Source organism: Microcaecilia unicolor, chromosome 6, assembly GCF_901765095.1.
Source record: "Microcaecilia unicolor chromosome 6, aMicUni1.1, whole genome shotgun sequence".
NCBI classification, from domain to species: domain Eukaryota; kingdom Metazoa; phylum Chordata; class Amphibia; order Gymnophiona; family Siphonopidae; genus Microcaecilia; species Microcaecilia unicolor.
This window is the reverse complement of record NC_044036.1, coordinates 341,469,275-341,483,310: the sequence shown is the minus strand read 5'-3', so window position 1 is coordinate 341,483,310 and position 14,036 is coordinate 341,469,275. Positions and strand designations below refer to the sequence as shown.

Genomic DNA, 14,036 nt, shown 5'->3' with positions numbered 1-14,036 from the left:
GAACCTTTGGCTTCTCTAGTTCTCAATTTCACTTATCTCCCAATATAACTATTATAAAGTGATTAGTTGTTTTGTATATGAAATTATTTATTTTATTGCATTTGTATCCCACATTTTCCCACCTATTTGCAGGCTCAATGTGGCTTACATAGTATTAAATTGAAGTTTAACCACTGCTCTTTCTCATCACCAGAACTAACACAGTGACTAGAGTTCAAAGACCCACAGGGCATAACATGCTTCTGTAAGTTATTGATAGAACCCATTGTCTTTTTTATTCCCAGTTTTAAATAACATTTCTTTCTGACTAGGCAACAGTGAATGCTCGCCCACAGCGTATCCTCGATGCCTCGTCCCTCACACAGTCTGCGCCAGCGAGTCCCACCAGCAAGGGCATACACATTCATCAGGTGGGGTAAGTTCCCTTTCGTGCGTTCACTAGGTGTGGGCGAGACCCTTCACACGTTTGCCCACGTCCACTGGATGGGAGAAATATTTGGAAAGTATGCCATGCCTGCTTTTATTTCCCTGCAGGGGGTCTCCTCCAACTCCAAGCACAAGCAGCTCCAGTCTGACCAATGAGGTGCCAAAGCAGCATATCGGCAGGGACACGCCCTCTGTGAGACCTGCTAACGTCAGCAACATTGGAGTGCAGTACACCCCCCACTCCCACCAGTTTCCCCGGACAAGAAAGATGTTTGATAAGGGGCCTGATCAGGTAGGAGGAACTTCTCTGGTTCTTAGTCAGTGGGCTTGTCTCCCATTTGCCCCCACTACACCTTCGTCCTGCATCCATGCCCTTAAATTTATGCTTTTATAAGGAGCTTTGTTAACTTTGCAGTCCAGTCAGTTAAAACTGCTGATGACAGGTTTAATTAATGAAAGGGTAATAAACATGTGTGAGACGTTATTTGCTGAATTGAGATTAAAATCTTCCGTCGTTGACTATGGAACAGCTGCTGCCTCTAAATATTTGATGGTAGTGAGTTGTTTCTGCTTCTGTAAATATTCAGTGACTTTGTGCGTAGAGTGGTGCTGTTGTGTCACACTAGAGTCGTGGGAATCTTTCTCTGTTGTTCAGCTCCAGCACAGGGTGCCAGAACCTTAGTAGAAGCTTCCATTCGTTCGTAATGACATGAAAACAGAATTACAGTGCACATGCACGCTTTTCAGGATTCCTTTGGACAGCTTTGCCAATATACCTCACTCCTGCCCTGCACCATCCCCTGACATTCTAGTATTGAGATTCTCACAGACCCGGCTCTGCCAGTGCCCCTCACTCCTTCCCCACAGCACCCATTTACTCTCCCAGTACCAAACCCACAGACACAGCTGTACCTTCCCTTTAGACTGTAATAGCTCCTCCCTGTGTTTTCCTTTCGTATCCGTCTATGTGACTTTTCATTGGTTTTACTTAATGACCTTCTACAACTTGTGTAGTAGCTGCTTCTAGTAACATAGTAACATAGTAGATGAGGGCAGAAAAAGACCTGCACGGTCCATCCAGTCTGCCCAACAAGATAACTCATATTTGCTACTTTTTGTGTATACCCTACTTTGATTTGTACCTGTGCTCTTCAGGGCACAGACCGTATAAGTCTGCCCAGCACTATCCCCGCCTCCCAACCACCAGCCTCACCTCCCAACCACTGGCTTTGGCACAGACCGTATAAGTCTGCCCAACTCTATCCTCGCCTCCCAACCACCAGCCCCGCCTCCCAACCACCAGCTCTGGCACAGACCGTACAAGTCTGCCCAGCACTATCCCCGCCTCCCAACCACCAGCCCCGCCTCCCAACCACCAGCTCTGGCACAGACCGTACAAGTCTGCCCAGCACTATCCCCGCCTCCCAACCACCAGCCCCGCCTCCCAACCACTGGCTCTGGCACAGACCGTACAAGTCTGCCCAGCACTATCCCCGCCTCCCAACCACCAGCTCTGGCACAGACCGTACAAGTCTGCCCAGCACTATCCCCGCCTCCCAACCACCAGCCCCGCCTCCCAACCACTGGCTCTGGCACAGACCGTACAAGTCTGCCCAGCACTATCCCCGCCTCCCAACCACCAGTCCCGCTTCCCACCACCGGCTTTGGCACAGACCGTATAAGTCTTCCCAGCACTATCCCCGCCTCCCTACCACCAGCCCCGCCTCCCGATCTTGACTAAGCTCCTGAGGATCCATTCCTTCGGCACAGGATTCCTTTATGCTTATCCCACGCATGTTTGAATTCTGTTACCGTTTTCATTTCCACCACCTCCCGCGGGAGGGCATTCCAAGCATCCACTACTCTCTCCGTGAAAAAATACTTCCTGAGTCTGCCCCCCTTCAACCTCATTTCATGTCCTCTAGTTCTACCACCTTCCCTTCTCCGGAAAAGGTTCCTGAGCCAAGGGCTCATCTCCAGGTGCTCACAGCCACATTCTCCTTATTCTATTAATTTCTTTAGAAATCTCAGGTCAGGAACTGGAATTACATCACTAACCAGACTGTATCTGTACTCTCTCTCCTCCATTTCTTTCTCCATTCCTCATATGCGTATTTTGCTCCTGGCAGGCTGCAGATGATTGTGATGAAACCACAGTTCACAAAAACTTCATTTCTGCCGCACTGCAGACAGGCTTTTGCGACTGGAGTGCTAAATACTTTGCACAGCCTGTTATGAAGGTAAGGGGACCCAGTGATGGACTGCTGAGGCACTTGCAGTGAGGTGATGCACACATGTGCAAATCTGTCTGTTATCTCTGAATCTGTGCACAATACTACTGCACAGCACACACACAGGAAGGGATGCACATCATCACACACATGAAGCCAACACTGTTCCTCAATCACGTATGTGGCACAGGAGGCGTCGCTGTGCATCATTTCCATTGGACACAGGAGGCAAGCGCACATACACACACACAGAGTCTGCTGCTCTATCTGATTCTTAGTACCATGTGACAGAGTCTGTGCTTAACACCTGAGACCAGGATAACAAGAGGGGAGTTTTCATTAGAGTTTTAATTACATTTAATTACTTTCTGAGAAGCAAACCCTAAATAAATCACACAATATACCATATAATCATAACGTTCTTTATATTAATCTAATATCCCTATACCTTAAGAAGTTTAAACAGCACATTAATGCTGACAGCAGTCCAGCAGCAAGAGGGGTGCTATCCAGTCTTTCGCACTGAGATTCACATGCATGATTCTCTCCCAGTTGGCGAGAGGTTATATCTGTGTGCTCAATACAAACAGCGAGTCCGTCTTCTTGAGGGCTAGAGTAGCAGACTTGTAGGGTGTGAGGGAGACAGAGGTACATAGAGGAGGCCTACAGGGACATTGTAGAGAAGTCCCACTTCCAGTCTGGCAGCCCCTGTGTTGCCTTGGAGGAGGGAAGTCTCCTAGAAGGAGAGCATTACCCTAGTGAAGTAGGAAGTAATCTTGTAACCAGGCGCTGCCCACTAGAGGGATGCAATATCCTCTTAACACTAAGAATGTGTCTCCAGGAGCGAAGGATTAGGACAGCTGTTGTAGCTGGTGATTCAGTCATTAGACATTTAGATAGTTGGGTAGCTGGTGGCCATGAGGATCGCCTGGTTACTTTCCTGCCTAATGCGAAGGTGGCAGACCTCAAGCATAATGTGGATAACATTTTAGATAGTGCTGGGAAGAAGCCAAGTCTTGTTACATGTGACTACCAGTGATGTAGGAAATGTGGGAGGGAGGTTCTGGAAGCCAAATTTAGGCTCTTAGGTAGAAAGCTGAAATCCAGATCCTCCAGAGTACTCCACCACGAATGAACTCTAACGCAATACCACCCTATCTCTTATTCCGAATATGAACTCCTTAAACTTGACTGCTCAATCTATTATATCAATTAAGATCTTTATTGTAATACCACTGTTATCTCTCACTCCGGAAATGGCGATTGTCATGACGGAACAACGTAAGCCAAATTGAGCCTGCAAATAGGTGGGAAAATGTGGGATACAAATGCAATAAATAATAATTTCAGAAATGCTCCCCAGTTCCATGCGCAGGACCCAAGAGGCAGGCAGAGCTCCAAAGTTTCACTGCGTGGTTGAGACAATGGTGCAGGGATGAGGGATTTAGATCTGTTAGAAACTGGATAACATTCTGGGGAAGGGGGAGTTTGAACAGATGGACTCCACCTCAACCGAGATGGAACCAGGCTGCTGGTGCTAAATTTTAAAAAGGAGATAGAGCAGCTTTTAAACTAAAATGGCGGGGGGGGGGGGGGGGGGGGGGGGAAACGACAGTCGCCCAGAAGTGCACTCGAAGGATACTTTTGAAACGGGACATTTAGGGAATCCCAACAGAGAGGTTTCAATAATGATGAAAAAAAGCCAGGAGCATTTAATGGGAGAGCAGCAAAGGATGCAAATTATCCCCCATCAACTTCAAAGCAGCTTGTAGATGCTAGAAAAAACACAATTTGAAGTGTCTCTATACAAATGCTAGAAGCCTAAAAAATAAGATGGGAGAATCGGGGTATATAGCACCAAATGAAGAGGCAGATATTATAGGTGTTTTAGAGACATGGTGGAAGGAGGACAATCAGTGGGACACTGTTATCGGTGTACAAATTATGTTGCAATGATAGAGTGGATCAGATTGGACGGAGGTTGTGCTATGTGTTAGGGAATTGAGTCAAAGAAAATAAATATTCTACATGAAACAGATAGCAGCGTGGAATCCTTAGGGATAGAAACTCCATACGTGAAGGGAAAGAGTATACTGGTAGGTCTGTACTGCCGTCCACCAGGACGGATAAATGTTTACAGAAATTAGGAAAGCTGGCAAATTGTGCAACATTATAATAATGAGTGATTTCAAATTACCCCAATATTGACTGGATAAATGTTACATCAGGGAACGCTAGGGAGTTAAAATTCTTAGATGTAATGAATGACTGCTTCTTGGAGCAACTGGTCCAAGAACCGACAAGAAGGGGAGCTATTTTATATCTAGTCCTTAGTGGAATGCAGGGCATGGTAAGAGTGTTAACTGTGTTGGATTCGCAGGGAAACATTGATCATAACATCATCAAATTTGAGCAGATATCTGGAGTGAAATCACTAAAGAAATCTACTGTAGCAACATTAAATTTTTGAAAGGGTGAGTATGTCAAAATGAGGAAAGTGGTTAAAAAGAAGCTGAAAGGGGCCGCTGCAAAGGTTAGGACTTTAAATCAGGTATGGACGTTTATTTAAAAATAATATAATGGAAGCCCAGACCAGATGTATTCCATGTATTAACAAAGGGAAAGAAGAGCAAACGACAGCCAGCATGATTAAAAGGTGAAGTGAAAGAGGCTATTTAGAGTCAGAAGAGCACCCTTCAAAGAATGGAAAAAGGATCTGAGTGAAGAAAATAAGAAGCAACATAAGAAGTCAAGTTAGATGCAGAGTACTGATAAAGAAGGCTAAAAGAGAATATGAAGAAAAACTTGCCATGGAAACAAACTCATAGGGGTGATCTGGGAAATTAGACTGGTAAACCTGACTTCAGTGCCAGGTAAAATAGCGGAAACAAAGAATAAAATTACAGAACACATAGACAAACATGGTTTAATGGGACAGAGTCAGCATGGGTTCAGCCAAGGGAATTCTTGCCTCACCACTTTGCTTCATTGCTTTGAAGGCGTAAATAAACGTGGATAAAGATGAGCCAGTTAATTTAGTGTATCTGGATTTTCAGAAAGCTTTTGACAAAGTTCCTCATAAGAGACTCCTGAGAAAATTAAAAAGTCATGGGATAGGAGGCACTGTCCTTCTGTGGATTAGGAATTAGCTGTTGGACAGAATACAGAGGGTAGGGTTACATGGCCATTTTTCTTGATGGAAGAAGGTGAATAGTGGAGTTCCGCAGGGCTCTGTACAGGGACCAATGCTATTTAACATACTTATAAATGATCTGGAAATCAGAAAGACGAGTGAGGTGATTAAATTTGCAGATGAAACAAAGCTATTCAACATTGTCAAAACACTTGTGGATTGTGGAAAAATTGCAGAAAGAACTTAGGAAACTGGAAGACTGATCATTCAAATGGCAGATGAAATTTAATGCTTGGGTCCACCTTAGGAGTCAGCACCCAAGACAAAGACCTAGGTGTCATTGTAGACAATACGCTAAAATCTTCTGCTCAGTGTGTGGCAGTGGCCAAAAAGCAAACAGGATGCTAGGAATTTTAAGAGGGTATGGTTTATTTGTAACTTAAATTGGATAATTGTGGTCTTTGAAGTTATCCGGTGATGACTAATTTTCTTCGTTGGATGCTTGTAATGACAAATTATTCTGTCTAAGCAATAAGGATTACAAATAAAAAAAAAACAGCAGGTGAAAAATTTGAGCTATGATTTCTAGTTTTCAGAAGTACTATTGTACAGGTCTGGTTATGCCCTTGTATCTCACATGACCTGGCCCTGTTCCCCTTTTTCCCTTGGCCTTGGCAGCAGCTGAGGACACAGTTAACAGTTTCTGCTTGCTTCAAGATAGTGCCCTGCAGCCTGGGGACAAGACTTCACAGCCAGTAATTAGTTGAGAGGTGTAAGGTGTGGGCAGGGCATCTGGAGCCTAATTCTGTAACACAGACATACAGGGATCTTGGCTGGGTGACCACAACAACCCCACTAGCTTTGAGAGAGAGCAAGAGAGGTTAGGTATTTATTTATTTATTTATTGCATTTGTATCCCACATTTTCCCACCTATTTGCGGGCTCAGTGTGGCTTACAATACATTGTGAATGATGGAAATACAATTTGTTGCATTACAATTATGGGTTACATTGTGAAGAGTTATGGGAAGACAAAGTCAAAGTCAGAATATCATTTGGGGAATAGAACAATGGAATGTAACAATGGGGGATTGATAGGGCGATGAAACAATAGCAAGAGAACATTAGGGTACAACAATTTTATCTGTGGGTAGAGTTTTGAGTGTGGTGAAAATACGGGGGAAGAGAATTCAGAAGAGAGTGTATTGATGCATTTCTATTAGTGTATATGGACTTCATGTGTTTTGATCCTTGTGATAAGTTTTCTCAAAGAGATGAGTCTTCAATAGTTTGCGGAAGTCGGTTAGTTCGTAGATCGTTCTCAGGTTGTGTGGTAGTGTATTCCAGAATTGCGTGCTCATATAAGAGAAGGTTGATGCGTGCAGTACTTTGTATTTTATGCCTTTGCACTTAGGGAAGTGGAGATTGAGGAAAGTTCGGGATGATCTTTTAGCGTTTCTGGGTGGCAGGTCTATTAAATCAGACATGTATGCAGGGGCTTCACCGTGAATGATTTTGTGGACTAAGGTGCATACTTTAAAAGTGATACGTTCCTTGAGTGGGAGCCAGTGTAGTTTCTCACGTAAGGGTTTTTCACTTTTGTATTTTGGTTTTCCTCTTACCGTGATCAACACTGGCACATTCCAGGACCTCATACGTGTGGCATTACATCTCCTCAGTACCTGATGTTTTTAATATAATTTGTTTAAACTGAAATCTATGTAAAAGGAATTATCACAGTGGCAAGATTAGAAGAAGGGAAGGTTTCATTCTCATATTCTTGCCTTGCATCAGTGGGATTCAGTCTATCCCTTCCCCATCAGTGCTCCTGAATTATCAAGCTTTGTGATCCCAGAGGGCCAATGTTCTCTGCAAAGATACTATAGTGTTTAGCTACATGCACTTAGCTATGGAAGCTTCTACAAGCAGGATAGCGGGTTTTAAAGTTCCATTCAGCATAAAATCTCCTTTCTGCCAATCCACCCTGTCAAACTGTGGTACAAAGCAGCTAAGTTCTGTCATATGTCTGCACATGAGTTCCACTAGACCTTTTTTTCTTTAGGATATGCATATGGCTAGGGGGAGTGGTGTATTGCTCTTTGTGGCGTGGCCTGACTCTGTGTGCTGGACAGGGGAATGTGGAGCCAAGCTGTGCAGATAAACAGATCTGGCCCCAAATCGCTGCACTGCTTCCAGTGGTTATCCCAAAAACAGGATAGGGATCTCCTCACAGTAATTCCTCTAATGTTGACTCAATAAGTAACGAACTCTCTCCATTCCTGAGATGTGAGGAGAGCTGGCACTTATGAGATGGCTCCTCCACAAAATGATTGGGGTTTTTTTTTTCCCCCCTTTCTCTTCAAGATCCCAGAAGAACATGATGTGGAGAGTCAGTTACGTAAGGAGAGGGAATGGAGGTTCCTGCGAAATGCACGGGTCCGGAAACAAGCACAGCAAATGATAAAGAAAGGTAAGGGCTCCTTTTAGAGAGGCCTGGTGCATCTAAAAGTAGAATTTTCTAGTAAGATGATGGAAATAGGCAGATGAGATTGGGGTATGGTGTTATCAGCTATTATGTTCTCTGCTTTTACTCTTATTTAAAACTTGATGTGCTGCCTTTTACCAACAAGCATCAAAGCAGTTCATAAATGTATTGATAAAATAGAAAATCAGTAGAACTGTGTTCAAAACAGGAAAGGCTGCTCAGGACCCCCCTCCCCATACACACTCTCTCTCCCTCTCTCCCTATCTCTCCTTCTCCTCCCCTTCCCATGTAAAGAGGGGGAGGAGTGATGACAGGAGAAGAGCACTCAATCCCTACGAGAATCAGTCAAGCGAGAAAAAGAAGTAGGGTAAGCTGGCTTTTTCCAAACAACGAGGGAGACGTATATACATTTCCAGATATTTATTGAGAAACTAGTAAAAAAAAGGCCCGTTTCTCACACAAATGAAACGGGCGCTAGCAGAGTTAACATGTAATGGCGATTATGTTTTTAAGGGAACCGTTAGGAGAAATGTTCTGTCATAAGTAATAATTGGGAAGAGTGTATAATGAGTAATGTGTGCCAGGGGTATGAGATACGGATTGTTTTATCTGTTTTTTTTTTTTTGTTTTGTTTTAATCTTTCTTTTTTTGTGATTTTTATTTATAGTTTTTTTTTTTTTAAAGATAGAGTACGCAGACTCCATCCATGTCCAGCATTTCTCCTCTCTTCCTTCCCTTCAATCCATGTCCAGCATTTCTCCTCTCTTCCCTCCCCTCAATCCATGTGCATGTCCTTCCTGACTTACCTCCCCTCCATCCATCCATGTCCAGCAACTCTCCGTTCTCCCCTGCCCTCTCCTCCATCCACCCATATCCAGCAAATTTCCTCTCTCCTTCCCCCTCCTTCATCCACCCATATCCAGCAAATTTCCTCTCTCCCCTGCCCCCTCCATTCATCCATCCATGTTCAGCAATTCTCCTCTGTCCCCTACCATCCTCTCCATCCATGTCCAGGAACTCTCCACTCCCCTGCCCTCTCCTCCATCCATCCATATCCAGCAAATTTCCTCTCTCCACAGCCTCCATTCATCCATCCGTGTCCAGCAACTCTCTGTTCTCCCCTGCCCTTCCCTCCATCCATCCATGTCCAGCAACTCTCCATTCTCCCCTGCCCTTCCCTCCATCCATCCATGTCCAGCAACTCTCCATTCTCCCCTGCCCTTCCCTCCATCCATCCATGTCCAGCAACTCTCCATTCTCCCCTGCCTTTCCCTCCATCCATCCATGTCCAGCAACTCTCCATTCTCCCCTGCCCTCCCCTCCATCCATCCATGTCCAGCAACTCTCCATTCTCCCCTGCCCTCCCCTCCATCCATCCATGTCCAGCAACTCTCCATTCTCCCCTGCCCTCCCCTCCATCCATCCATGTCCAGCAACTCTCCATTCTCCCCTGCTGTCTCCTCCATCCATCCATATCCAGCAAATTTGCTCTCTCCCCTGCCCCCTCCATCCATCCATGTCCAGCAATTATCCTCTCCCCTGCCCCCCCCTGTCCTGTCCAGTGATCTCTTCTCTCCTCCCCTCCTGTCCAACGATCTCTTCTCCCCCTGCCCTCCTGTCCAATTCCAGCCATCTCTTCTCTCCCCCTACCTTTCTATCCTTCTCCAGTGATTCTCCCTGCACTCCCTCAGCTCCCTGACAGCCCTCCTCTCCGTTCCTCCCCCCCCCCCCCCCCCCCCCCGGCGCCTTTAACCCTTTTATTTTCAGGCACAGCGACGGCAGTGAAGAGGACAACACAGCTTATGCCTTCCTTCACACAGTGTCCCGCCCTCGCAGAAACAGGAAATGCATCATCACAGAAGGCGGGACACTGTGAGAGGGAAGGAATAAGCTGTGTTGTCCTTTTCACTGCCGTCGCTGTGTCTAAAAGTAAAAGGGTTAAACGCGCAAAGGGGGGAGGAACGGAGAGGAGGGCTATCGATCAGGGAGCTGAGGGACCATCCGAGAGCTGCCTGGCTGCAGCGCTGCTGCACTAGGCAGCCCTGCGTTTGGGGGGGGGGGGGGCAGCAGCAGCCAGGGGAAGGTTACGGTTGGGCTAGCCTCCCCAAGCCTCTTATACGGGGTGCCTATGACTGTCCTCTCATCCCATCCATGTCCATCAATTCTCCTGTGCCCTGCCCTTCCTCCCTCCCCTCGATGTCCCGCGATTCTCTCCTCCTGACATCATCTTGCCTCTAGCGTTCCCTTCCCCCTCATTGTTCCGCCCTCTGACATCATTACGTTTTGATGCGAGGGCAGGGCAATGAGTGGGAATGGATGTTACGAACCCAGGCATCCAGACGTAGAATGTTGGAGGTGCAAATTATTATATAGGATACCAAATGACTCGACACAGCTGTTGTGTTTCGGCGCCAGAGCACCTGCCTTAGGATTCTTATGGCGTAGTGGGATGGCGTTTCCTTGTTTCTGGTTGTTAATGCGAGAAACAAAGCTAATGCTGAAAATCTAAAGTCACACAATATGCTTCTGGAGTCCGCCAAAGTGGTCAGAGTGAAGTATATACCAATTCGTACAAATGGCCTTGTGCACATGGGAGAGTTATCTTGTTCTACATCCAGTTTTAAGGCCAATCTGTGGTTTCAAAGCTGCATGAACGAGCAGAGATTGAGGCATATTTTCAAAGCACTTAGCCTTCCAAAGTTCCATAGGTTTCTATGGAACTTTGGAAGGCTAAGTGCTTTGAAAATAGACATCAAAATTGTCAACTGATTAATGGCTTGTATTTTGATGTTAGAGCACTTCTTAGTGTTGGTTTTAATCTTCTTTAATATCCTTTACTGATCTTCTCTTTCAGTAATTTATGCTGAATTGTTGTTCCTTCCTCCACTCCTAGATATCTATATACACCTTCCTATTCAAGTTCATTTATGTCGCAGTCATCAGTTTAGAAATGTTTTCAGTTTTGGTCAATTTTCCACTAAGGAAGGTTGCCTTACATATTTATCCAGGGCAAAAGTCATCCTGGTGTCCTTGGAAAAGCTTTTCACTACACAGAGTTGTTCTACTAGGTGTTGGTTGCTGGAACTATAAAACTTCTAGCCATCTGCAAACAGTAAATGTGATGTTACCTCATCGTCTTTGCTTACTTCAGAACTAAGGCTTAACCCATAGCCTAAGGAATTAATAAGGATGCTTGGAGGATTAAGTGCTGTACAAAGCAAGAGTGGTGACAGGGAATCTGCCTGAAATATTCCCTGCCAGACCATGAGATTAGGGAATCGCAAACTGTAGATCTTCATACTTCAGATAGTGTGGTTTGCCACGTGGTAAATTTAATGTCATAACAAAACTATGTAAGCCACATTGAGCCTGCAAATAGGTGGGAAAATGTGGGGTAGAAATGCAATAAATAAATGTACACAATCAATCCATAGTTTGTACATTTCAAGGCAGTTTATTATCCATGAGTGTGGGATGCATTGCAATATTAAGTTCAGTGAGTTTGGTTAATACGTTAAATGGAGTAGTAGCTTATTGATGAGAGCACCGGGCTGACAACCAGGGAAGCTCATTTCAAATCCTGCAGCTGCCCCTTTGATCTTGGCAAGTTATTTAACCTTCCATTCTTTAACTACAAACTTAAACTGTATGCCCTCCAGGGACACGAAAATACTTAGCGTACCTTAAGCTAAATATGAAAACTATATCTAAATATTATTTTTATTTCGTATGCACTGTGATCTGGGTAGAATAATACATCAGAATAGATCATTTCAGACCCTTCTATGTGTTTTCAGTTTGCTTTGAAACTCTTGCATCCAGCTGCACAACCTTTCTTTCCTTTTAGGAGTTTCAAGATTGGATGACCAGATATTTATTAACCGGAATCCTGGGGTTCCTTCAGTAGTGAAATTCCATCCTTTCACCCCATGTATAGCAGTGGCCGATAAAGACAGTATCTGGTAAGAGGATGGGTGCATATCCTATGTTACCTGCATGCTACCACATTCCCATAGACCACTGCGATTCTGACAGTGCTTCCATGCATCTGTGTTGAGATACAGAATATTAATACTATAACATCTGGTTTGTTTTTTTTATATGATCTTACCTGATAAACTATAGTATGACAGTGCCCAATATTGAAACCATTTTGAAAGGCTGTTGGAAGGTTGCAGTGCTGCAGGTGTATTATGCCTGCTTGAATCTCTCCAACTCATTCTGGTAGAGAAAGCCCATGCACAAGTCTGTTTTCAGAAATGAAAGTGTTGGCTACATCATAGGTACACACGTAAGCTGTCCAACAGAGACAGAATCCAGAGCTGAAACTACCTATAGTGATGTACAAAATGAAATGAAAGCCATGTGTGTAGTTAGCCGGCTCCATCCCCTCCCTCTGAGTTTTCCATAAGTACAATACTTGCACTTTTCATGTGGGCTTGGGAAACTCATCAGTTATCTCCATCTGTGTCATGCATGTAACTTGATAAGTAATCACACAGACACTTGAAATTAGAGTGGCAACAACGTGGCCGTAGCTTTATTCCAAACAATGATTATGGAGCAAATATTCATAAACTAGGGTATCCGAGCCAACTGTACGTGTTCCAGTCCACCACCATAAGCAAGACTGATAGTTTCCAGAACTCCCTCGCCATCTAGCAAAGGGTGTTCAACCCAATGTGCAACTATCTCAGCTGCAAGCATCATTACCCATCCAGACTCAGGTACACCTGCCACCAGCCTGGGGTAGTATCACTTGCCCCTTGCCAAAAGCCCATCAGCTGCGGTCAGTTGTGGCCAAGAACACATTCTCTAACGAAAGTCATTATTGAATAAGTCACTTCTGATATTGGAAAGATGGATGCCATCCTTCCAGTAGAAACCTTCACAGAGCTCCTCTGCCCATGTATGTAATATTTGCTGGCCTCCGAGCTGGAGAACCTGAGAAGCAATTTGTCTGTTGACCTTTTTCCTTCCCTTTCCCCATACTAATGTCCGACCAAACAATAGGGTGTAAAGGAAATGTTCTGAAATGATGGACAGATCGTGTCTTGACAGTTGCACCAACTCAATGCAAGACTGGGCTCCCAAGTCCGTTACCATAATGACGCTTGGGGAGGGCCAATTCGGCTGATGTCCATTTCAGTCCCCATCCCATGCACTCGCACGTCCTTGGGAGCCAGGCCAAGGTGAAGGCCGTAAGGTCTTGCTTCAGCATGGTGGGCAGCCCATTTAACAAAGGAATATCTTACAATCCACACTACTTTCACCTTGCAGGCAGCCTCTGTAATAAAACAAATATGATTATAGTAAATTAAGATGAGGCCTGGGATGTATGAGAATGTTTTTGATTGTCCCTCCACAGCCATGCTGGTGGCTGCACCTATTCTGAACGAGTGAAAGCCAAAATTCCTAGGATTGTGCTCCACCCCCTGGAGACACATACGGAGAACCGCAGTAAACTGAAAAATGGTGAAGGGAGAGAGCCGTCCTGATATACGAGGAAAGGCCTGCGAACTCACTGCCACCTATGTCCTTGTGTTTGATATTGGGCATATGTAGCAAGGGAGTCCACCCAGACTTAACGTAGTGACTTGCCCTCTGTCCAGTTGATCTGTTTTGGATTTGTGAATTGTTAGACACTATATAACCTTACCCCTTCTCAACCCCCAATTCTACCTGAAACACATGTACCTTATGCGACCACAATATCACCTTGTATTTGTTTCTCTACCAGACTTGGCGAATGCCTTTACAG

At 44.9% G+C, this 14,036-nt stretch overlaps 1 protein-coding gene across 2 annotated transcripts in view; it reads left to right on the top strand.

Moving 5' to 3' along the window:
- The window catches only part of RPTOR (regulatory associated protein of MTOR complex 1), a 466,323-nt gene that overhangs the window by 415,412 nt on the left and 36,875 nt on the right, over window positions 1-14,036 (top strand). For both annotated transcript variants that reach the window (XM_030208599.1, XM_030208598.1), the window contains exons 22-26: window positions 312-415; window positions 535-718; window positions 2,556-2,666; window positions 8,155-8,260; window positions 12,123-12,237. In XM_030208599.1, coding sequence (XP_030064459.1) covers window positions 312-415; window positions 535-718; window positions 2,556-2,666; window positions 8,155-8,260; window positions 12,123-12,237 — 620 coding nt within the window. The remainder of the gene's footprint in view (window positions 1-311; window positions 416-534; window positions 719-2,555; window positions 2,667-8,154; window positions 8,261-12,122; window positions 12,238-14,036) is intronic.